This window comes from Pleurodeles waltl, chromosome 6, assembly GCF_031143425.1.
Source record: "Pleurodeles waltl isolate 20211129_DDA chromosome 6, aPleWal1.hap1.20221129, whole genome shotgun sequence".
NCBI classification, from domain to species: Eukaryota; Metazoa; Chordata; class Amphibia; order Caudata; family Salamandridae; genus Pleurodeles; species Pleurodeles waltl.
The window spans coordinates 203,198,113-203,224,732 of record NC_090445.1 but is presented as its reverse complement, the minus strand read 5'-3'; the positions used below and the strand labels follow the sequence as shown (position 1 = coordinate 203,224,732).

The 26,620-nt window shown below is 42.5% G+C and overlaps 1 protein-coding gene across 3 annotated transcripts in view; it reads left to right on the top strand.

The window, feature by feature from the left end:
* SAMD14 (sterile alpha motif domain containing 14) overlaps positions 1-26,044 on the top strand; it is a 206,530-nt gene extending 180,486 nt beyond the window's left edge. For all 3 annotated transcript variants that reach the window (XM_069237825.1, XM_069237824.1, XM_069237823.1), the window contains 3 exons: positions 7,768-7,887; positions 9,991-10,146; positions 25,245-26,044. In XM_069237825.1, coding sequence (XP_069093926.1) covers positions 7,768-7,887; positions 9,991-10,146; positions 25,245-25,406 — 438 coding nt within the window. In that variant the 3' untranslated portion in view covers positions 25,407-26,044. The remainder of the gene's footprint in view (positions 1-7,767; positions 7,888-9,990; positions 10,147-25,244) is intronic.
* Positions 26,045-26,620: the final 576 nt, after the last annotated feature.

The following is a 26,620-nucleotide window of genomic DNA, read 5'->3' as shown; positions in this document are numbered from 1 at the left end:
CTGTCTCTGTACTCTGTGCCACTCTATTCTGCACTACTGCACTCTATCCACTGCACTCTATGCCACTATACTCTACTCTGCACCACTCTATGCTGCTCTAACCTGCACAACTCTATGCCACTGCACTCTATGCCACTTGACTCTACTCTGCACTCTACACCAATGCACTCTAAGCCACTCCACTCTATGCCACTCGAGTGTGCACCACTCTACTCTGCGCCAACCCACTCTGTGCCACTCCACTCTACTATGCACCACTCTAATCTACAGCCCTGCATTCTATGAATCTGCATTGTACACCGCTGAATTCAGTGCCACTGCACTCAGTTCAACTGCACTTTATGCTTCTATACTTTGCAACACCCCACCAATGCACTCTACACCAGTCCACTCTACTCTATGCCACTCAAGATATGCCACTCTACATGACTCCACACTATACCACTCCAATACTCAACACTCTCTGCCACCCCACTCTACAACTGAACAGCAGCAACGCTGGTGAATAACATGGCTAAAACACATTAGCAAAGCCAATAGCTGTTGCATAAGAGCGACCTATTGCTTTTGCCAATGCTTGCTTATTCTGAAATACATTCTTGTTGCAAACAGCATGCCCAAGAAATGCATCTTGTGCTTCGTCACACAACCCAGAGGTGTTCTGCATACGGAAATACAGGATACACTATACTGTGTAGGAACTGCCTCGTTCACAAATACAACATTGATAAGCATTGTATTGTAATTGCATTTAGATTGCGTGTACTACTGCTGACAAGGCGCTGAAGCACTTCATAATGTCCCTGACACTAGAACGGGCTTAAATAGCAGCTACAGTTTAATAACACGTCTTTTGTTGTCCAGAAGACAATCAGAATGGACCAAGCAGAGACCAGTACTGACTGGATTATGATAGCGAGAATTCCTGCAACAGACCAGGCTGTCCTCTACCAATTAGATCTGATCTCTGTGGTTAGATTACTCAGATTAGCTGTTTCCTAGGCAATCAAAACAGAGCTTCCTATGCTTGCCCACCCTATAATAGACTGTCAGGAACAACTGGCATAGCACCCTCGCAATCTCCTCGCAGTTTGTGCACCCTTTCCGTATACCAACCAGCAGTGGCTCTTCCATTATGGTGGAGGAGCGTCACTCACCCTGCCAGCAGAGGCAAGTGAAAAATAAAATGATAATAGCAGTTTTATTATCATTTTATTTTTCATCAGGAGCCGAGTCTTGTGGGCAGGGCCATACGAAGAATGGTGGAGGAGTGGTGGGCGTTACTGTCAGTGCGCATGTAGGTTTGGCCGGCCGTCTTAGGATAGCCAAACCGACATGTGCACTGACATCTCTCCAACCCAGCTGCGTTGCTGGGTGGAGAACAAGAGCAGGCACAGGCTCTCGGTCCCCGATGGAGCTCTAAACCAGCCCACTCAGCCCAATCCGTTGCTGTTCTCATGGGTATTACCAGAATGAGAGCAGCATCCGGATTGGCCGTAGGAGAGTTTGGGAGCCTCAGCCCGTGCACAGAAGAAGAGCAGCGAGAGTCAGGTAAGTTATTTTTTTTTTGTTTTTTGTTTTATTATTGGCCCGCGCTTCCCCACTACTTTTCCCCGACACCAGCAGCTGAGATGGGTTTCTAGCGTAGTAAGTGGCAGGGGATGGATGGCATGAAAGCAGCCAGCACATCAGCATAATTGTGCCTGCTCATCTTTGCCCAAGTGCATGAAGAGGAGCTGGTGGTCATGGTAGGAGCTTGCTCCCAGTCCTCTAGGAGCTGTGAACACTCCATGTTCCAAGTGTGAAGCAGAGGACCTATCAGGATAACACTGATGTTGTGCCCGAAGGGTTTCACCCACACTAAACCTGATCTGAGGTGTGTTAGAAGCAGCGGACCAGAGGAGAGGAATGCCAAACCCATCACGACCATGATCATACCTTAATTTAAGTTTGGAGAAGTAAAATGCTGGTGACTGGATGTGTGAGTGGTTTCTCATATTTATTGAGCCACTGGCTAGGGATGCTACTTCAAGTGCAAGATGACCTTTGTGCCACAAATAGTTGATTCAAAGTGCCCCTCGTTCTCCCCTGGATTTTTGTCATTCTTTCCACATGGACAGTGGTGCCCTGTCTACCTCTGTCCACCTTCTCTGACAGCAGTGGACAGGCAATGATATCGAAGGTTTGGGTGTGCAATGGGCTAAGCCTACAGGCCAGGCCCGAGTAGAAGAGGACAAGTCCAAAAATGTGTTCTTTATGATCTGCTGCAAAAGTTAGATGGCCTCATGTATGGGATTCCCAAATCTTTTGGGCCTCGATTGTACTCCCAGAACCTCCTTCTTCCATCTGTATGGTTCCTTCACACCCATGTTCAGACAGAAGGCTTATGAGACAGGGCGGGGGGTGACTGCAGGGAATAAAAGCACAATAGATGAAGGAGGTAAAGTTCGAGAGAATAGGAATGACTGTTAATGGTAAAAAAATAAGTTGATAAGGGCCACACGCTCATCCTTTTCCTGTGTTTATCACACAAAATGCAATGCCAAACAAAAGTATGCATGGAATAGAGGGAAGACCAGTCTCACAACATGACGCTTCCCCTTAGTCACTCCACACCAGGAGCGGACACTCCTCCTCTGGCCCCCAATAGATGGAGCTTGTATAATGGTCTGTATAATGACTCCCTCAGGAGAACCAGCTACAGTGAGGTCAGGCACAAAGAACAACAGAGGCACAGACGAGGAGATTAATGCTTTAACACCAAAACAACCACACAGAAAAACGAAAATTGGCACCATCAAAGAAAAACGTAAGAGAAAGATGCATCAATTAATCCTAAGGTAAGAATACCCAAAATGATCTAATTCCTGACCAAACTAGTCACTGAAGCTGAGATCACATTGTCAATTACCCAATCAAAGTTCTAAAATGTTACACTTCTAGTCAGAGCAGCCTTTGTGTGCTGCACCCCATCTAAAATCTTAGTAGGGAGATATTCCAGGCTGAACAAACATAGGGGAAATTGACCAGACCAGGTTAATACAATAAAGTCCCAGCAAAAAGGTCTGCATTAAACAAATGACCTTCAAGTGTCAGTGTCCCTGTATTCCACCCAAAGGTCACCAGTGAAGGAGAGAAAACTGCCCTTCCTAAAGTTTACAGAACATAATAATCTAAAATAGTGCCACGGTAGCTGGGTAAAACCCTGGGAGAGTGAAAAAATAAGACATGGGCGTAGTTAGAAAAAATGGTTGGCCCGGAGTGCTGCAGTCACAAAATTTATAGATTGTAAAAATAATTAAGCTCAACAAGCATTGGCAAAGCCAATAGGTCTCGCCTATGTAAGTGTGTTGGCTTTGCCAATGAGTTTTAGTCATGTTGTACACCAGTGTGGCTGCTGTTCAGCATGGTTAAAACTTAGTGGTATATAAGAGAGTGGTGGAGTGTCGTAGAATGGAATGGCGAATAGTGGAGTAGTGTGATGTAGAGCAGAGTGACAGTGAGTGTCATGTATTGGAGAGGCATAGTGTGGAGTTGCGTAGAGTGGCATATATTGGAGAGGCATAAAGTAGAGTGGACTGGTGTAAAGTGCATTGGCATAGAGTGTTGCATAGTATAGTGGCGTAGAGTGCAGTGGCATTGAATGTAGTGGCATTGAATTCAGCAGAGTACAAAGCAGCGTTGTAGAATGCAGTGGCATAGATTAGAATGTTGCTAGGACAATTCATTGGTGCAGAGTAGAGTGGTGCAGAGTGGAATGGCACAGAATGGAGTGACGCAGAGTGGAGTGGCACAGAGTAGAGTGGTGCAGAGTAGAATGGCATGGATTGGAGAGAGTAATGTAGAGTGCAGTGACTTAGAGTGCAGTGGCATAGAATGGTGCAGAGTGGAGGGTAGTGGCCCAGAGTAGAGTGGCATAGAGTGCAGTGGCTTAGAGTGGTGCAGAGGAGAGTAGCCTAGAGTGGTGCAGAGTAGGGTATTGTGCTGTAGAGTGCAATTGCAAGGAGTGGAGTAGCATAGAGTGGAGTAGTGCAGAGTAGAGTGGCTGAGAGTTCAGTGGCGGAGAGTGCAGTGTTGCAAAGTAGAGTGTCAGAGTGCAGTATTGTATAGTGGAGTAGAGTGGCATAGAGAGCAGTGGTGTAGAATACAGTGATGCCGAGTAGAGTGCACTGGCGTAAAGTGCAGTGACATAGAGTGCAGTTGTGTAGAGTGCATGGCATAGAGTGCAGTGGTTGAGAGTACAGTGTTGTAGAGTGCAGCGGCATAGAGTGGAGTGGCGCACAGTGGAGTAGAGTGGCGTTTTGTGCAAAGGCATAGAGTAGATTGTTTCAGAGTAGAATGAAGTGGGGTAGAGTGGAGTGGTGCAGGGTAGAGTGCTGTTGCGTAGAGTGTAATGGCGTGGAGTGCAGTTGTATAGAGTGCAGTGTTGCAGAGTGGAGTGGAGTAGAGCACAGTGGTGTAAAGTGTAATGGCGTAGAGTGCAGTTGTATAGAGTGCAGTGTTGCAGAGTGGAGTAGAGCACAGTGGCGTAGAGTGGAGTTTTGCAGAGTAGATTGGTGTGGCCTAGACTGGAGTGGTGTGGAGTTCATTGGTGCAGGGTAGAGTGGTGCAGAGTAGAATGGCATGGAATAGAGAGAGTGGTGGGAGTGCATTGGCATAGAGTAGAGTGATATAGGGTAGAGTAGTGAGGCCTAGTATGAAGTGGCATAGAGTGCAGTGGCATAGAGTGGCGTGGAGCAGGGTGCAGTGGTATGGAGTGGTGTAAAGTGGAGTGGAGCAGAGTAGAGTGCAGTGGCGTGGATTAGTGCAGAGTAGAGTGGAGTGGCATTAAGTGGAGTATTCATGGTGGGGTAGCACACTGCCACTACAGACAACACATTTTCAATTGAAATGAGCACTACATATGCACAGACATACAGTTTTTTTTAAATAATCTGTTTATTGCATCTTTCAATACCTTGGGAATGAACAAGAAACATGTAAGAAAAAAGCAATTAGGAGACGTTATCATTAGACAAAAGGCACATGTGCCTGGACCTGGAAACAATATGAATGAGCTTTGACACCTGAGCTGCAAAAAAGCAATCAGGAGGTGAAAATATTATAACACATTGGTACTGGATTCACAGGCTGTCAAGGCTGAGTCTCTGCATGAATAGGTAGCAACAAAAAGAAAATGGAAGTCTTTGATCCTGCTAAATGGCTCGAATGCTTATACATTGTTGTTCCTGATGACACGTAGTTGGTTATTAAAGTATTGGCAGTGCACGTCTCACATCAGACCATTTCAGATGAAATGGAATATACCCAGGTGATCATAACCATCTGAGATCTGACCGGCAGACATACAGTTTTACTAGTAAAATTATACAGTGCACAGATAAAAATGTGTGGAAAGTGCATCACCTAGTGTAATGATTTGTTTTGATCACATTAAAGTATTTATTTCCAACACACTTCAGAAATATCAGATTAGATTAATTTGCGTTCCTAATTCTGATATATTCTGAAATACTCATACAGCTCTTTCTAATGTTGTTATGTGCTAGAAAACATTCTTTCCTACCCCCAGTATCCAGTAAGGTTATCACATTAATCCTCTCACTTTGAACTTAGAGAAACAAAAGTAAACAAGCGCCCACAGAAGACAGCGTCTCACTTTTGACCTTGGTCTTTGAATGCGCAGAAAATGTGATAAGATAAGAACAAGATTTACAGATTTGTTTACAGAAAGGGATCACTCAGAAGGATACTGCAAATAAGGTTTGGGCAAGGGACGGTACAAAGACAAGCTAGACAGCCTAACACTAATAAAGTCAGCAAATGGAAGGCAAGGAAATGTGAGTTACAAACCACAAAGCTAATGGCAAGCAAAGGGCAGAATGCATTCCTAGGTCAGCTTTGTGAATGCCCCCAAGATGTCTTGAGCAAACTAGACAGCTGCACTGTCTGGTGAGCTGTAACCTAAAAGTGTCCATTCAGGACTGAATATATTGTCCTCGGTTGCAGAATCAGTAACGTGACCAAAACCATCTGAAATCTCTGTATGAATAAAGCCTTCCTGAGGAAACCCAAGAGACAGGAGCACCTTCTGGATCCTTGTTCTGATCACCAGACACTTAACACATGGAGAAGAAGCTAAAACCAGACAACTCTGAACCCTTGGATTTGTTACGAGAAAAGCCATGACTACCAGGTTGAAAAGATGACCAGTATTAGTATCACAGGTATCCATGTCTGTTTTGCCGCACTAGGACCTTGAAAACAGGAAAATTATTCCAATTCAGTTTCTGTACATTTTTTGAACTTACACCTTCAGGATTTCCCTGGTCTTTACCTCTCTAAAAGCATTTTATGGGGATCATGCTAAACCTAGCTTTTCCCCATTTTCCGTTTTTTAAAATGTACTTGTATTTTCCATTTTCAGGGCCAGATATCAATTCATATTGATGCATCTGAATCATGTGTTTGTTATGTGTTTTATGCTATGCTTTGCCGGCAAGAAAAAACAGCCGTAGTATTTTCTTAATAAAGTTGAAAGTTATGGCGCATAAGTTGGTTTTCCCTTGTAGTGACCTGGAGACAAGTGTGCAAAATGAATGTATTTGCTATGTACTCTCAGATGTTTTACAGATCTACGGTGAACTCTTGAGTTAGTTTTGAAACCTGTGTATGTGTATTTATTTCTTGTGCAGAGCTTGTGTCCTTTGAGCAGCAAGGTAAATGTTTGCATTATGTTCCATTTCTTTGAGTAATATGTTCATGCTCTGTATAGTTTGTTGCTGTCCTTCTTAGCACCAGGGTGATTGAACTCCTTTCCAAATGAAATTAGATATGAAGACCACTAGCTTTCATTTGTTTACCAAAGTGATCCTTTTTATCAGCACAACACATAACAGAGCTCTGAAGTAAGGTGTCATGTCAGCACAACACACAAAGCACAGTACACAACATACAGAAAGGGGCTTTGGTCGGTCCCCTACATTACATAGTGAAAGTGCCTTAATCGGATAAGTGACTTTCTGGTAGGCCCTCTACTGGTTGGTAACCATAGGGAACCTGGAACTTTGGCTCCAAAGATATGTTGTGTAATGCACACTGTATATGAGTGTGTTTGCTGTATGTGGTGAATAGATTGTCAGTGAGTAGGAGTTGGAGGTTTGGTTGTTTTAAGTTGGCTGCACATTTTGAGAGGGCGATTAGAAAGTTTAGTTTTCTCTGGATTGTATTTAATGTCTGTATACCTGCATGAACCTTTATTCTAATCGTTGTTACTGTCTCCTTAACCATTCCCATTTTTCTCATACACTGTGCTGCCCTTTCCCCGCATACTATGCCACATTTCTCCCACATCTTCTCACACCTTCTTTTGCACTATCCTTTAATCTAAACTTAACCCAAAGCAAACTCTTGAAGACATTCGAACCAAACCCTATCCATTATCCTATCCGAAAATCTTAGTAGTAACTGTAATGCTTACCCCTAACCTAATCCACACTCTTACACCCTATCAAACATCTTTCCTCCTGCAATATCTCCCTTTAACCATAACCTCTGAATATAAGCTTGACCCTAAACTTGTCCCTAATGCCATCCATTCCTCTTTCATATTTTTACTAATTATTTCAACTTTTTCTATATTTTGCTTTTTTGTGCTCTACAATCTACTTTCCTAATGTTTATATCTGCTTGTTTAGTTACACTACTTTTTTTTCTATTATTTTACTGCAAACTTTTACAGGCTCTGTATTCTTTGTCTTGCCATAGGATTCTACTCTGAGCGATGATTCCACACCGCCCAGCAGCAGTCCCAAAATTACAACCACGACTGCACCTGAAACAAAATGTTCCTACCCCTACCACACGCTATCTCAATCTTCTGATGAGGTGAGGAATTTGTGTACTGAGGGAGAAGGCAGTCAGATCTGTGGAGTCCAGGTGTTTAAGGAGTCAATCAAATATGGCAAGAAACAACAGAAAAGAGAAAAGGAGACAAAGGAAGACAGGATGTGATAGAAAGGAATGAAAGAGTAAGGAAGGAGTACCATAGCAGGGATGCCATGTGCCCTAATTCACGAAAGGGAAATGCAACCTCTTGTTCGCAGCTGGGCAAAATAACTGTTGTGTAGTGTGCCCCTTGGAAAAAAGTAAGAAAGAAGTAAGGAAAATGGTCATGGTTGGGTGTATGGAGGAAGGTAAAGCAGAAACGGAAGAAGAGAGGGTTGGGACACTGGTGGAAAGAATGAAGCAAACAAGGAAAGAAGTAATCAAGGAAGAAAAAACATGGAGGCAAGTACATGAGGAAAGAAAGAAGGAACAAAGGACAAAGAAAGAGGGAGGGGAGAATAGGAGAGCAAGTAAGGAAGCGAGGGAGGGTAGACAAATATAGTAGGGAGACAGAAGGAATGAATGAAAGAAGGAAGGATTCAAGAAAGGAAAAAGAAAAGAAGGGGAAAAGAGGAATGGAAGGTAGTAAGAAATTTAAAAAGGCAGACAAAAGGAAGGAATGAAGGAATTCGGGACAGGAGGGAAAGAGACTGAAGAGCAAAAGGAATCAATGAAGGAAGGGAGGAAGAAAGAAAAAAGATGAGAAGATTGAAAAGAATGGGAAAAGAAGGCATGGAAGAAGGAATTAATGAAGGAAGAAAGTGAGGGAAAAAAAAGGAAGGATAGATTTGTTTGGAATGTGTAGACATATCCTCAAAAACTATCTGGTAGCTTGAGCTATATCTGGAATCTACAAGGAGACTTATGAAAAGGGACTGACGACAAGGTTGCCTATAGTAAGGTCATAGAATGGCTCTGTCAGCAGATAGGTATTTCCATCAGCAGTGGGAACCTAAAGGAGTTCCGAGCATCTGCTTCAGCTTTGGAGTCTCCTACGGCACACCATGTTCTGTAAGCCTTTGTTAGTTCCTGAGTACCTCCAGTATCAATTCATTCACCAGTGGCATAGAAACAGTGACATTATTTTGGCATCTGGGCTTCTGCTAAAATAACACAGTTGGGGTGTCATTGGCTTCTGTCACATTTCCAGCTACAGAGAAAAGGTCCATGTGACCTGGAATAACTTCAATATGTGTGAATGGTGTTTGCACATCATTGGGATGTGCTAGTAAGAGCAAGGCCACCTTTCTGTCCATAGGCATCTGCAGTAGCAATAAGGCAATCTGCCAATCTATGGTTATTGTCAGAATCTGCCAATCTGTAGCAAGTCTGTCATTCAATTCCTATATATCTCAGGTAGCAACAAGACCATCTGGCAGTCTCTAAGGCCCATATTTATACTTTTTTAGCGCCGCATTTGCGTCGTTTTTTTACGCAAAATCGGCGCAAACTTACAAATTACAATTGCGGCACTAAAAAAGTATAAATATGGGCCTAAGTGTTTTAAGTAGCAGCAAAGACATCTGTCAATCACTAGGTGTCTTCAATAACATTGAAATCATCTGCCAATTCCCACAAATCTCACTGTGGTCATCCACCTATCGCTATGTGCTTAGAATAGCACCAAGACATTTGCCAATCCCTGATTACCTCCAGTTACAGTGAAGCCGTCTGTGATTCTTTAGGTATCAATCGCAAGCCTGTTTTTACATCCCTAAAGATCTCCACTAGCAATTACATTGTCTATCAATCATACATCATTTGGCAGTCCTTAGGTTTGTTCAGTATCTGTAAGGGCTTTCTGGCAACCATAGGTATCCCCAATTTCAGAGAGGCCATCTATCATTCCCTAGGTATCTCCATTAGCAGTGAGGTTGTCTGTCACCATCCAAGCATCTAGAGAAGCAGCAGCTTTAAACAGTCCTAGGTATTACTGGTATTAGGTGTGTCAGACCTAAGGTTTCTCCAGTGAGAGTAAGATTGCTTATGTCAACCATTAGGTATGTTCCAGGTCAGGTTCATCTCCAAGATGTTACCATTAATTGTTATTCACTAACTCGCTCCTAGTTTGAGTTCTGATTATCAATATCCACTTTTCTTCAGTTTTTAGACGAACCCATCACTTTGGCAACTAACTGGACAGTTGAGCAGGTTGGCCAATGGCTGGAGGGCCTGAACATGGAACAATATGTGGCAGAGTTTGCAGCTCGTGAGGTGGATGGGCAGCAGCTACTTCATCTGGATGGAGCAAAGCTGAAGGTATGAGAAATAAAGCTAAAGAAGTAAAGGCCAAGAGACTCCTTACCTTTAACACTGGTTACAGACACATTCTAGAGTTCCAGTCAATAACATATAATCCTGGTTTAATACAGATTATTTTATCCAAGTTTTTCCTCCATACCACTAATTCAACAGGAACAACAGGAAGGCACGTGGTTGCTAGGTCGCTATTGCAGGTTGATTGTAAGAAACTGGATTTATTTCTATCCACTGATTACCATTGTAGGAAAGGACAATGTTTAGTATTGACATGTGGTCTTCTTAAATCCAGTTATTTCTGCTAAAATTCAGAAAATGTACACAAGCTGAATGTTTGGTAAGAAAAGCACCAGTTTCAAAATTCAGACTAATATGGTATCATAATACTTTGCATCATACTTTGCTTTATCCTTTCTTTACTAGACTCTTAGCTTATTCTGCTTGAGGAGGGCAGGGAAACGCTGCCATGCTAAGAATGCACCCACTCATCGTTCCAACTCTGACAGCGCAGGGATGTAAAATGGGAAAAACATGTTGGTCTGTCTATTTTCAGGCCACTTCCACTACTCTTTCCTTTGTTGTTACCACCAACCCATTCCCGCACAAAGCAAACACAAGTGGTCATGTTAAAGCAGGGACAGCTTTTATTCAAGGCCATTTGCATTAACATAGTTTTTTAATAAACGTGAGTACATGGGCAGGTGTGGTCAATGTGCCAAAGGTTTTTACTGAATAATTTATATGCACTGTGCAGTGAATAGAAGCCACCTGTGAAAGTCCAGGGTCTTGCGACTCTTCGTGTGTTACAGTTCATCACTTTAAATAAAGCGCAATCTTCCATCCTCCTTACGTAGCTGACATCATAATACATGCAATGTCACAAAAGCATTGCTGACACCCACTGCTGCACATCCTCCATATTTTAATTCACCCAGGCTGCACACGCAAGGCAGGAGGATGACTTGCATCATCCACAAGTCATCCTGTCCTGCAACCTTACTCCTCCAGTAACACCTCCAGCATTTGAATTCCTCACCTTCCCACTCTCAACATCACCAACAGACCCGTTTTGATATCTGGATGCAAAGATCCACCACCAACTTTATAGAAGAAATCTCAGACTTTATGACCTCTTCCTCTAATGAGCAGTCCTGATCTACCTTCCTCAGAGACTTCAACCGTCTCAGCACTTACAGTGAAAGAATAATAAAAGAGCCCCTCTATGCCTGCTTCGACTTTTGGCTATTCCATCAACTCCAGCGGCAACACACTCAACCTCATCTTGACATCCTCGCAGGTACCACTAGATTGGACAGACCACCTCGCCATTTCCGCCTCAATCCTCCACACCACACCAATGCATCATGGACCGCAAAAAAAAGAACAAGCATTTGCAATGCAATGGGTCTTACGTTTGCCTGAGTTAGAGCAATTAGCATTGTAAATTACTAACTGGACTTCTTTTGCCACATAAATTGAAAATGAAAAGTAAAACAGTTGACATAAGCAAGACGATTCAAAGTGCCGTGGCTGCCATGAGTGCGAAGGAGAGAGACAAAAGGAAAAAGAAGTTTGCTTGCTGTCAAACGTAGCGGCAATCGTGCAGTTATCCATGTAACAGGGTCAGTCTCCAAGGGGGTAACAAAACTGCCCCAAGGAGGGACAAATGTAAAGCATTTACCAATATCATCAAAGGTTTTCTAAAAGGCAAGCCCATGATTAAAAGCCCACAGAGAGATTACAACACGCCAGAGTGCTTCCGCGCTCAACCTAAAAATAGTTCACATGAAATCTTCTACTAAATATACACTCTCCAATCTACAAGCAGCCAGACAATGGAAGAGCAAAGCTACACACACCAGTGGGAAGTGTGCTATAAAATGACAAGTAACATAGCAACAAAAAAACTACCTTTGACAGTATCTTGAAATTGGGCAAGGGACCAAACCAATGTTTATTCTACTGAAATCAGTGGGTTTTGTAATGACAAGTCCTAACTGATAAACCTTATAGGTAAGCAATTCAGAAAACCCACCTGCAATTCCTGTGGTTCTTCTAAGATGTTTGTAAGTGGTTCACACTGTGACAGCCTGAAGCAGTGGAATGTGTGTACCACGTGGATGCTACTAGTACACTTTAACACCTTAGGCTGCTTCCAGCATGTGTCATAAAAGCTTTCATATGCCCCAAAAACCAAGCCAAGTGGCCTTCGTAGGCTCCAAAAGTGTTATAACTTTTCCCAAACGTGCCATCAAATTGCTATTAATTGTCAGTTGTCTCAAAAGGTCTCATTGTATGACCAAAAAAAGAAACTTAAATTGCCATATATCCCAAAAGTGTCACCGTGTACATCTAAAATGCTCAAAAGTCCCTTTATATGCCACAAATATGCCACAAAATGCCACATCATACTCCCAAAAAGTATAATTTACCCACCATGTCATCCCCTAGGATTTCCTCAGTCCTAGGGGTACTCCTAGGGGTACTCCCCCGGATGAAACACGTGTTGACGACGGACAAGCAAGCTGGAAACTATGGCTATACAATTGTGATAATTGGACTAACTATGAAATTGTGAATACGAACAATTAAGTTGGATAATACTGAGATTTATTATTTTCTTTAGTGTTAATTGGATAATGTATAGGCAATTGAATGGAATTTGACTTATGATTGTGAACAGTCTCTATATTGTTGTGGATTTTCAGAGAGAGAAATATTTTGGGTATATGATTAATAAACTCATATAAAGACTACTGTTTTGTGCTATACCAGATAATAATACTGCATGGGTAATGTTGTCTACATGGATATTAGCAGCATCTGGACAGTGAGAATAAAGATGCCACAGGTAAAAAGATGTATTTTTGGGATGTTAGCAATAGTTTTTCAACAATAAATAGCTGTAGGCACTAAGAGGCCATGTTAAATGCAAAGGTATGTGATGTCACCTAACAAAAAGTCAAAATGTATGTGATGTTAAGAAGTAAAAAGGCATTAAGGTAAGTTACATCACCTGCTGTGAAAGAAAGGGCGAGCAATGTGACAAAGGAAGGCAAAGTGATGTCACCATGTACCAAGGTCGAAGTGTCATTGGCATCAAGACAAAGGTAGTTTATTTCACCATGTGTAGGTTTTTCTTTTTTTACCGGGGAGGCTCAGCATGCCACCTGCCAAGAGGGCATGGTCTCACCGGGCGAACAAGTTTAGATATGTCTGGGGGCTCTCTGAAACACAGCGGCTGGGTGACTAGAGACAAGATAGCTCATAGCATTAGAACATCTCTCTGAGAATGATAAAAACAACTCCAGCATCACATCGAAGGATGAATGAATTACTGAAGCTGTAGCCATAGGAAATCACTTTTAGATTATGTACACTTTACAGTAAAAAATATGAAATTCCGCAATCTGAAATAAAAGATGGCACAGTACCACATTTTGATTTTCAGTGCATAAGTAGCCCAGCAATTCATGTGCTTGCTACCTCCACGTGGCTTTAATGATTAGATGAAGGTCCAAACAATCCCTTTCAGAGAAAGTGTCCTTTAAGATTCTCTACAGTAAGATTCCTTTTTTGTCTCACCTCCCCCGGTGCCCTCGCTCGTCCCTTAACATTACAGACAGAAAAACACATTTTACTCAGCCTTCAAAATAAAGAAAAACTTTGATCTATAGCATCCACGGTGAAACTAACACAAATCTGGCAAGAAGTATGTCATTACATGGGTAAAGTACAGAGAGTGCTTTAATTTATATCATCCGGAGGCATGTGAACAAAGTTCGATTCAGTTGAAATGGCAAACTGTTTCTGGGGACATTCATATCCTATAAAATCATTCCTACTCTAAAACCACAGGAAGGAAATGGCTAGTATTCTTTAACAAGCATTTTTGCCTCCCATTTCAACAAAGATCTAATGAAGTTAGCAGAGCAGCCTGAGAAGATATATGGCCCCATAAAAGAGAAAAGCAATGCCCTGTGTGTGATATCATGAGTGCTAGCAGGGAGGGGCCCTGGAGAGACAGAGAGGCTCTCTGCAATGCAATGCAAGGGCATATGGTATTTGTTTAGTAAAATAGGCTTTTTTTAGGAGCTGTTTGTTTAGTAAAATAAGCTTATTTTAGGAACCGGTACAGAGGGCAGCACTGGAATAAAGCCAAAACAAATGTCAGCGACATGGGAGGAAGTAGGAGGAACAGAATGCTGCATTAAAACGCATGCAGCTACCGGCCTAAACCACCCACAGTGAAAGAGCAGCACCAAAGAAATGTCACAAATAGTCAGTCACAGCAACAGATAAAGAAACCAAAGTGGAACAATACATTAGTAGATCACTGCTCTGAAACAGAAAAAGGAGGGAGAAAAAGGCAGAATTGACCACTAACAAGCAAAACGTTTTAAAGAACCCTACAACCAATAAATAAAATCGATTCTTTCCACAGTATAAGTATACTTAAGTATACACTAGGTCAAACGCTAATGCTCGACCTAACAAGTAGAGAGTCTGCCCTTTAAAGCCCTCACTGTACCCACCCTCTAGGAGGAACTCATTGATCTGTAAGACTTCAAGCAGTCCAAATCAGAAGTCATTGCACCATTTAACATATACTGCACAACTCTGAACAAACCTATAGAAATCATCGCACTTCTGACTCTCTATATCTAACCCGCTGCACCATGGTACACCTCAGGACTCTTAGAGATGGAGAATGACGTACACTGACAAGACAAATTAATGGAGGTGGGTGGATGCCCCAAATGTCCTCACCTGAATCAAAGCACTCAGCATTCTACAGATATATAATTGCCAAAATAAAAGCCACCTTCTACAGGATTACCATCAGCAAAGCTAATAATAGAAGCACAACACAATTCGAAGCTCTCAAGCACTGAACAAACCCACTCCCAGTCCTCCTGTTCCACAGCCAGTTGACAAGTAAAATGCCATTGTCTTGTCACCCAAGTAGATCAACAAATTCAGATTGCTTTCAACAGCACAAAGTATGCATTACCTCTGCCTACTGTACCCTACCGCTCCACCTGCAAGTAGTCAGACTTCAAACAAGACAACAATCTAGCATCATCCATCATTATATCTCTTCAAGGAGATGTTGTCTCGCCTCTTCTCACATCATCAGCTCCTTTCTCAATCAAGGAACCTTCCTGCATGTCCTTAAGACAGGACAGTTCTACGGGGTCCTGCAGAAACATACCCTGGACCCAACAATCTTACCAACTCCTGCCCCAAAACACACCCACTGTGCATTGGAAAAACATAGAATTCACCTGAACAAGAGAGTCAATCAACAATACAGGACTACCAATCAAGCTTTAGGTTACACTGCAGCACAGGGACAGCCACTCACTGAGTAGTCAATGTGACCTGCCTCATTAATGACAGAAAATGATCCTACTTAACTTTTCTACAGCCTTAGATAGCCGGCCATGAAGTGCTGATCCACACCCTGGAAGCTCAAATGGATTTCTCTGACACACCTGCAGTTGTTCACCTCATACCATCTACTACCTGCATATACAAACAGAAACCTCAATATTTTGGAAAAACACCGTCTACTCAGGGATCCACTCTCCTTTTATTTTAAACTTATAAATGAAGCCTCTTGGACCCACACTCAACAACTACTTCATGGGCCATCAATATGCCACAATACTCAACTCTATCCCCAAATCTCCTGGAATAATAGTATTTAACAACTGCCTTGAGCTAATCCAGAATTAAATGTCAAGTACCTTCCTAAATCTCATCTTGATAAACACCAAATTCCTTCTCTTCATGAACATTATTAAATAAACATAGGCTAAAACCTGGCTTTATGACATGAACCTATATAGCTTTAGCCTTCAGCTGCAGCCAATGTGATACCACTTGAATTCACCTTTGACACATACCTCACTTCATCTTCAAAGGACACATTGCCAAGAAAATTAAGAGATCATGATATCAACTCTCCTTCCTGAAAAAAAACTGAAATCCTTTCTACCACAAATCAACTTAAACAAATAGTGCAAGCAGTGATTATGTCTCATCTGAATGAAGTAAATGCACTGCTTCCCCTACACCAATTGGCATCCCTCATTTGGCTGCACATTTCATATCCCATCACCCAAACACTGAAGGTAGTACATTGTCTCCCCCTCTAGATCTGCATCATTTTCAAGACCCACTGTACAACCTATAGGACTTGCAATACCAGCATCCCTGCATACCTGTGTGAGAAACTATCCACTGCAGACACCCAGAACACCAGGAGCCATGACAACGTGATACTGGTGACATATCAATGCAAGAAGGAAAAGACCAAAAAGCAGCCTTTCTCCATACATTTTCTGAAGAAATGACCCTCATGGATCATACCCTCAGGACTCCCCCCGCCCCCCGTCTAGCCCTGTTTCTTCCCAGCTAGGTTTGTCTTACACATATCTCTTTTCATTCACACAAGTATATAGTTGTTAATTTTGTTTCAAACTGAGACACACTGGTAGCAAGGTAACATTGTGAAGGCTCTGGGTGGTACATCGCTGCAGGGGGCAGACTAGCTTTGGGTGTTCGGCGTGTGTTTAATACCTAGAAAAAACACTGTGGACGCATTTAGCACATACAAAGTCAAATGGGAGTGAAACCACACAATCAAGGAATCCAGACTCTCATTAAACTTTTTTGGGAGACCCTCACCCACTAGTTTCTATCAGTGGTGTATATGATATCCACTGATGTAATTGTAGTGGATTGCTTCATTAGGCCTCCTACCTGGGTATGGGGTAGACCAGGTAGGCATTGCCTCCACCAGGAGGAAAAATCTCTGGCTACAGGATTGTGATGGGATCAGTCAGAGTAATTACAATTACCTCCTATCCCTAAAGAATACCATTGTCATAAAAGAAAACCGGGATAGCGGTAAGGTGAAAAAACACAGTTGGATGCGCTAGTGACTAATTAGCAATCCTTCACATCTCACAAACATGGTGTACATGTTTCAGCCATCTGTCACCTAGGACCTGAAGAAATCCTACCGACCTAACTATGCAAACTGTTTTTTAACCATACCCGTCCCAGTTTTAATTTATGTTTTGCAACAATAATGTATGCAGCATGAGGATGGAAACCACCAATCAATGACATCAAATGGTGCGCCAACGCATTCAGCCATCTTTCACCTAGGACCTGAAGAAATCCTACCAACCTCACTATGCAAACAGTTTTTTAACCCTACCCGTCCCAGTTTTAAGTTATGTTTTGCAACAATAATGTATGCAGCATGAGGATGAAAACCACTAATCAATGACCTCAAATGGTACACCAACGCCTCAAACAAATAAACATGGCTCAGTTTGAGATCCAGAGGATATGCAGGCTTGCTATGTACACTGTACAAAACATATTTTTCATTGTTATGCTAACCTTGGAGGCCAACGTATGTACCCATTGCCCTTCCCCATTTCTGAAAAGGTTAACAGTGCTAGAATTAGTTACAACAAGCATTACAGAATGGACAGTAGGGTTGGTGTGTGGCATTTCTCTGACATTCTGCAGCAAAATATTCTGCTAAGTGAAGCAGAGAGTGAGTGGGCAGCATAGACAGTTCCTCTTGGAACTCCACATAAGCAATACCAGAAAAGTAATATTTTATGCTACAGCAGGGTATCCTGACATCCTAGGGTCAATTGACTGCACTCATATACATCTGCGGGCCTCATGTAGACTAGTGTACTGCAACTGTAAAATGAAGCACACTATTAATGTGTAAATGTTGAGTGATGCATACTTGTGTACACTGAACTGTTGTTTTAGGTGTCCTGGATCAAACCACAATGCCATTGCCTTGTAATGAAACAACATTAGACATACTGTGATGACTCCTCATCCTCAGCATATTTGCCAGACAAATCAACCCTTCATCATCAAGATTACAATGCATCATGATTGTTGTGGGCCAATCTCAATACATGTCAATAGTACATTAGAGAGTTGTTATCCCCAATGACAGCACATACGTGGATCATGTCTTCCACAAAAGATGTGTTGAGGATAGACATATCATTTTTTATTCCCATAGTTTGAGAAAGAGCGGAGGTGGCGTGTTCAGCATGAGATGGCATTTTAGATGGTCATGGTGCCTTACCCCTTCCTTGTCAATGACTGGCCATTGAGAGAGAGAAAGACAATTATTCCATAGAGAGTGGAAATAGCCAAAGAAACACATAGAAGGTCCTCAGGACACTCACAAAGCACAACAACAACAACTCCTTCCTGTGTGGAAGTGTGCAGTAATTCATTTTGTATGGACACCTTATAACAAAACAAACAGAATCCATTGCCATTGTATAATATTATTCAGTCATAGGAAGCAAAAACCTGCCATCCTCTTCCATCATGGACCGCAGAAGAGTATGGACCAAATGAATAACTGTGACTGGTTGGTACCCAAACCACAAACCCTAGCTTATCCATGATGTCACAATCAGTGGCATCATTGGCCCATTTGCTGTTCATTACAGACTGTCACCTACATCTATATACTTAACAGGCATGTGAGAGTTTTGCTGGGAGGGGAGTCTGGGAATAATGCTTGCCTTGGCTTTCATTTAGCTCAACAGCAGTCCAACAAGGTTCAAACTTGGGCGTGGGTGCAAATTTGTGGTATCCACCAGTGAAAATCAGCTTAAGTTCTGCTGTCAATGTCCACATGCAAATATTTGTTGTGGCTATGTAAAATAAAACATAAATGCAAAAAACAAATTTTTACACAAACTGGAACTCAATTCCATAATTCCTGTCTAAAGAGTCCAGTAGGTTTCTGAGAAAATTCTACGTTTCTTTCAGTCTTATGCCAGTAGCCATTGGCCTATTAGAAGTACAGGGTTTCTTCTGGGTGGGACGATGACAGAGCTAGTTTTGAAAAATGTTGCTGATATTGCAGCATTAAAAGCTGTCAACTTCTAGTGATGTCGCGTAGGCTCTCATTATTCTAATGAGACTCCTGGATTTTGAGTGGCAGAATCGCCTGCGGTGTGAGAGATTGAGTCTAACCCACTACAGGTGACACCTGTCACTCCAGTCCGGGTTCTGCTCCACTAACTAGCAGTGCCTCATCTCTACCCCAGGGCAGGGACGATTGGGAAGCCGAGCGCATGACATAACTGGTTTCTCATGGAAGCCGTGGTCACTCAGGTCTCATCCGTTTCTCTCAGTTACATTAGTCTCATATATACAATGACAAACAGAGGCAGTATATGTTTCAGTAATGCTTTTAATGAAGCAACTGCATCTTAGATAGCAAAGCGTGGGCTGCAATAACCAGGACGATACAGCATGACAAGATTAAAATTGTGATGAGAGTAAAGAATAGAAATATTGCTACCATATTGTCACTACAGTCAATAGACTAATTCCTACCTAGGCTATAATAGAGCACAGCGTGTTAAGCTCACATTCTGCCCTTCAGGTTCCCCTGGGAAGACATCATCCCCCTTAAGCAAAGGCCTTAAGTCTGCATTAGCAGCTGTAGCGAAGCATTCAGCAGTCAGCATACAGTTGTGGTTCTCTGGCTGGAATCTCCCTCTAATGTGTAAGGGACAGGGAAGTGTTTTTGTAATAAAACACCTGACGTTCTGAGAAAATGTCCCTACGTAAGGATGTGTATTTTCTATGAATGTCAGATACTAAACTTATACCACGTTCACCAGCAACCTATCTTGCTGCAGCCTTGGAAGAAGCAGAGTGAGCAAGAATGTCTTGTTTGAGAACTGAGTGCTGGCCTAGGCAAAAACAGTTACATAGAGAGAAATGAAACAAGACCGTAAAAGTAGCTATTATAACAATAATAAAGCAAAGCCGAAACAAATATATCTAAATTAAAGTGCACAGCAGCAGGCCTAGTATGTTAAAATAACGTTCATGGAGCTATAACTAAAATGGCTACACAACAGTGAGACTTTGGTCTGTTACACTGCAGCTACAACCTACTGAGAAAGGCTTGAGTGCCACAAGCAAAGCTCAAAAGGGAGACCCTATTGTGGCTCGGTATGACTGTAATATGGTGCCTATTTGTGGCACATGATCCAATTGATGGAACATAATGAATTTGCCGGGACTTCATGAAATCTATTAAATAAACTAAATTTTTAACAAATTTCTTCCCGGAAAAAAGCTTCAACTTGACCCATTTTTCCATATCCACATTCACTTTGCATTACAATTAGGCTGGAACCTCTGAAAGGTTTTATGCAAAATGGGACAGGAGTGATTTATACTTGTGATCCTTTAAGTGCAAAAGACCAAATCCTAAGTTCTAAGGCTCAATGTTTATGACTTGAATGCTACCCCAAAGGTCACTTGTGGTTTGTCATCTACAGGTCATCTAAAATAGTTAATTCTTGAGGGCGTCCTTTAAGGTGCTGAAATGTGTCATATACCTGAGACTGAGAGTAACAAGTTCCATAGTATGACACCTATGACAGAAAACAGTCTTCCTCGATTGGCGGATATTTCACAGCTGGACACATTCTGGACACCAGTGTTTGCCCCACGGTGATTTAGTGATAGCTGTTTTTTGTTGTGTTTTTTTAGGGATGTGCCCCCACTGCCCTCGCCACTCTGCCCACACACATTTCTCCACCCACAACTGCAGCACTGTTTAATCAAGCACTGCAGTGTAGGCGGCGAAATGTCCATCTGCATAATTAACAGAGGCCAAAGTCCCCATACCATCTTCCTCTTCTGTTTTTGAGTTTTCCCTTTGGTCCACTTGAAAGGAGTTGGTCAGAGCTATTTACCTTCTTGCTGTAGTAGTATACATTTTTTCTTCTTAAAGATATTTTGGCACCATGTCATTGATGGCTTTTCACATTAGATTTCACAGTGTGCATCAAATGTGGTCATAGAATAGACAAAAGTGAAGAATACGCCTAGTCTTTGTGGAATGTCCCTTCTGTCCTGTTCCTAAAGTCATGCTATTGGCATAGTTTTTGTTGTGCTTTGAATGTTGTCTTTAGTATTAGGGTAGACCTGTAGTGAGGCTGTTACCTTAGGCTATTTGAGAGTTTATAGCTGCTTTGACCATCTAGGTTTTGTGAGATAAGGACAGGGAGGGAGGGTAGATCTCAGAGTATCCAGTTGTAATATCAGCTCATGATGACATGATCAGTCTGTCCTTGGAGGCTGATGTTGTCATGAAAGCCGCCGTTTTCAGTTAAGTAAAAAAGGGCGAGGATTGCTCAAATAGTTTTGGAGCAGGGGATGATGCTTAGGAATCTTGTCTTTTGATGCCAAAATAATAAATTTTCTTTTTTGTACTTTAATTATAGATCGCTGTCCGCAATCAGGCTTCAGAAGCTTTTAAAAGAAGACTGTAGTTCTGTTACAGGGGTTCTTTCTCTTTCCATTTGACTTGTACGTGACTGTTGAATAATGTGACGAGGCATAAATTAAACAATGCGGGGGGGGCACAGTTCCTGTGGTGCACAACATGAAAAACGGACTGATTGAGAAACGAAAGGCTCCAAAGATAAACTTTGTGTCCAATTAGGTACTAATCCATTTCATCGTAGAGGTGTCAGTATGGGCAAGTGCACCTAACACATTTAGAAGCAAAGGATGCTCCACAGTGTCAAAGAGAGGCAGTACATCTTGTATATCCAATAAACAGACTACTTCTTCCTTCAACAGTCCAGGGAATCACTGCAGCTCTGTTCCCTGTATTGGTCCGAAATTCAATTAAATCGGAGAGAGGAAAATTTGACAAAATGATTTTGAAGTTGGGTGGCTAAAATTGTTTCCCCAAACCTTGCCCAGTGCGATTAGGTCTAGCGCTGTCCAATACTGAAAGGCTGAGGTGCATTTGTAAACGGATGGTGCAGGGGTAGGAGTCTAACTGTGTTTTTCATCATGCTGATGCTAGAGGTGTTGGACCATCTGTGGGTTTCAGAGTGGATGGGATGACCTCAATGTCTGGTCCTGAACATACTGCGTGAAGAGCGTGCTTTTCCTCATTCTCACCCACACCTTGTCTACAAAGATTTGATTAAGGTTTCCACAGAGCTCTAGTGTGGGTTGTGTTCCTGCATATCAACTTTTCTTAATCTACATACTCTTTAGTGATTTTTGTCATAAGGATGTCTTAAGAATCTGTGGCAATCCTACCAAACATACAGGAATGATCAAGGACTTGTACTGTGCAACTGTCACTCTCAAAAGAGCATACAGGCGCTTTTGCTAGAAATAGCCAACTTCCCTGAGAATCCATATATGAGCAGAGGATAAGACCTGCGGGTTAGATGAGAGAAAGGCACAGGTTATCCGACGCCTGGAAGAGCCAGGTTTTAAGAACTTTTTTGAATTTTTGCTCAGTTTCAATAAACCTCAGATAGATGGGTAATAGGTTCCAGGCTTTGCCCCCTGGCACCATAAAGGATCTGCCTCCTCGAGTTTGGAGTCTGTAAGGGGGGGCCTTAACAAGTTGGTGTCAGGGAATCCCAGTACTGTTTGTGTTGTATACTGTTGAAGCCGGGCAGTGATATATTTGGGGTTGTGTTGTTGAATGCTCTGAATACTAGTAGCAAGATCTTAAACAACATTCTTTTGTGGATGGGAAGCCAATGCAATTTTCCCAAGACACCAAGGCAGAACTCCATTTAGGGAGTTGCAACACCAACCTTGCAGCCACATTCTGATCTACAGCTTATGTATTAGTCACTTGAAGCATCCTGCATAGAGGCTGTTGCATTAGTCCAATCTTGCAGTGAATAAAGCGAAGGCAACGGTCTTACTAGCAGCAAGAGGTAGGAATTGAAAGAATTTCTGGAGGGACTTGACTAAGCTGAAACACGTTCCTGCCACTGCCATCAAAATCTTGCATCAGTAACGACCTTCAGGGATGCTGAAGGAGAAGGTCCCTGCTGTTGAGGACTGATAATTAGTGAAAACTAGCAGATTTTCTGTATTTGCAAAATATAAGTTGCTGCACACTGGAATTAATTCTTAATTTTCTCTTGACTCTACAGTAGAAGTTGAACCATTCAAGAATGTATATACTTCATGAACCTTTTAAATAATATAATGTTCTGGCTGTATGTGTGTATGTATATATGTAAAGGTTTTACGGGTATATACTTGATTGATTAGTTATGATATAGGATAGTTAAACCAGCATTTGTCATTTTATGTGATTATTAAGCATTTATTGAATTTAGTATTTACGTTTTTGGTGCTTTAAATCTTGGAATGCAAAACCAAGTGTTCCTAGAAATGCTTCATTCGTTTCTGGAATCTAATTGTGCTATTTTTCCTGTAATATACAAAGAATTATTTTTCATTATCAATGCATTACACTTTTTGTTATAGTATAAAATGGAAGCAGTCAATAAATGAATCCTTAATGCATATTTAATATTGACTTATGCGAAGTCTTTACTCTAGGATAGCCGTAAATTCTGCAAGATGGCACATAAAAGCATTGAAACAAACACATAATGCATCACTTTTATTTCAATTTTTCTCCAAAATAAGTACATTTGAGTTGTCATATACAGATCCCCTCTCTCGAGTTCTTGCCAGGTAACAGGGGGGGGGGGGGGCATGTACTGCAGCATAGCTTTAATCCTCCCTTTTCAATCAGGAGTTTTCATTAGTAGACATGCTAGCTCAGTGGAGGACAGCCCACCGTATTTGCCGCTGAAACATCGAGGAATTTTCACTGCAAATGCTTCCACTACAGTGGAAGAGCATGTCTGTCAAAAGTGTCAATGTTGGCCAGACAGTCTTTTGTTTTTCAGAAACAGAAGTGGGGCACGTTTTTAAAAACGTGGAAAATAAAGGTCCATGACACACTAAGGGTTTCCCTTAGCATTAAAAGGAGATTTTTGTTATTTTCCTGAATGACCCCCTCATGCCCTTCATGGTGTTCTAGGCAAGGAAAAACAACATTGAACACCATATCATAACTAACGTGGGCTTTCCAGTGCTTCTCAGCTGGAAATACTGGGCCATATATGAGGAAAAATGATGGAGCGCAACACTGCGCCAAAATTGGCAGCGCCACGCTCCGTCATTTTCACAACCCAGGGATGCACTGTATTTAATTGAATACGGTGCACCCCTGTGTTGTCCCCTGCAATGGCGCTAAATTTAGCTGCCAGCGCCAAAGCAGGCATCCTTGCACCATCGTGGAAGGATGTCTGCGTTGAGGGGTGTGATTGCTTATGTGCGGGAAGGTGTCCCTTCCTGCACATAAATAACCACTAATGGCGATTTGGCAGTTCTGTGTAGAAGTGCCAAAGCGTCCTTTTGAAATGATTGTTTATGTGCAGAAAGGGACACCATCCCACACATAAACAATCGTGTCTGGCATTTTGCTCTTTCTATGTGTACTGCAGAATGCAGCACACATAGAAAAAGCTAAAAGCGAGGAGGAAAATCTAGTGCCTGGGGTGGCATTAGATTTTGGCGCTGCCTCAAGTTTACAAAAACTCGTAAACCTGAGACAGCGTCAAAATGCAATGGGTGTTGCTGTGGCATTCTCAAAGCAACACCCATTGCACGCCCCTTCCACACAAAGGGCTACGTGTGAAGGAGTCATATTTACACAATGGCGTTAAGCCGCAAAAAGTGGCTTAACCCCACCTTGTAAATACGGCGCAGGGCATAGCACCACCGGAGCATCACAAAAAGTGGTGGCGCTAGGGGCTATTAAATATGCCCACTGTGCTTGCTGAACTGCAGGCATAGGATTTCTGATAGCAGGACCAGTGAAGGCTTTGCTTTTGGAAGCCAAGCAGCCCCCGCTTCTAAATAGTGTGTAGATCCTCATAAGATATATAAGTATCCAGACCCATATATGGCAGCTGGGCTAACAGCTTTAGCACTCCTTAGTTGTATAACCAAGCCCACCAGGTGTGGGGTGATAAAGAGGTCAGATTAATAAACTAATTTGTTATTTCCTTTTACCTGGAACCGCCTTGTCATAAAATTATGTCTGCATAAAGGGTGGAAGTTGACTGCTATCTGGTCCACAAACATATTTATAGGAATTATCACAAACCTTGGTTTGACATCCATTGCTGCTCTTGTCTCTCTTTCAGAGCCTCAGCGTCAATAACTCTCATGACCGCACTCTGATCAAGCGAAAGCTGAAGGAGATGAACGCTGCTGTGGAAAAGGAGAAAAAGGCACAGGAGAAGGTGGAAAAGCAGAAGGAGAAGCAGAGAAAGAAAGAGCAGGATCTGGCTCAGAAAAAGAGTTAGAGCAGAGAAGACTCCTGACCAAGGCCTGGAGATGTGGCAGTGGAGGCTAAAGGATGCATGGAGTCCAGTGCCGGAGCAGGCACTCCACTAGGACGGGGCACCTTTCCAGGGTGGAATGTGGTGGTTCTTGGGCTCACTGATGGGGACTGTGTTTGGTTGAGAAGGGGCAGGTGTTCTTTCTCAGCAGACCTCATAAACTCATACCCATTGAGTACATCATTCCTGCCCGGCTGGTAGTTGACTCGCAAAAAGAAAAGAATGAGCATCTCAATCACTCCTCTGAAATGCCATCCCAAGCTGGGGCCACTCGTCATGCGTGACCAAAACTTTTTATTATGGATGTTGGCCAGCTGGCATCAGAATGGACCAGTGCATCCTGCTTCACTGAAGAAAAAGGAAGTCCTCCGAGTATTCACAAGACGAAAGAGGTTTGCTCATGCTCCCCATTTCCTTTATGCTGGAAATCTGCCTTGTAACCAATGGAGGCGAGCACTTCCAGCCATGGTGTGGGACCTGCTGATATGCCATGAATAAACATAATGCTGCACGTTGCCAACACGCAATTTCTTCCTCACTTGTGGCAGGGTCTGAAGCACTCTCTCCACCTTGCACATCACTAATAAATATGCTCTGCAGGAGAGACCTTGTACTGTCTTTATCTTATACATGTTCATGCATTCAGCACATGGACAAGCTCCACTCACTGCTTGCACCTTCCGCACCGGAGTATAAGATCTATGATTCTGGCACTGTTGCTGAACCCATAATCCACAGGCTATGATTCACGTGCTTCTTGTTCTTGCAGACTCTCCCCCACATTCACACACTAATCGCCACGTCTTTCACTGGTGCATTACAGCAGACACTGGAAGCCACATGCTTCGTGCACTGAAAGCCTCCAGAGGTGAGGACGTCAGGCTCCCACTTGCAACACCTCTGTACCTGACATATAATAGATTTCACATGAGCACTGTTACCTGCACTCTGCACCAGAGGATACTCTGGCTACTACCAAAGAGTCCTCTGTCTCTCACACACGCGCACAAGCACACACACACACACACACACACACACACAGTGCATCAATCAGGGAACCCCATCCTGCCTTGCGCACTCTCACACTTTACAGTAGAAATCATGTTAACACCCTTACAGACACTGCTTAATTTGTGCCAGTGGTTGCTGGTGGTGAGCACTGGCACTGACGTTTAGGG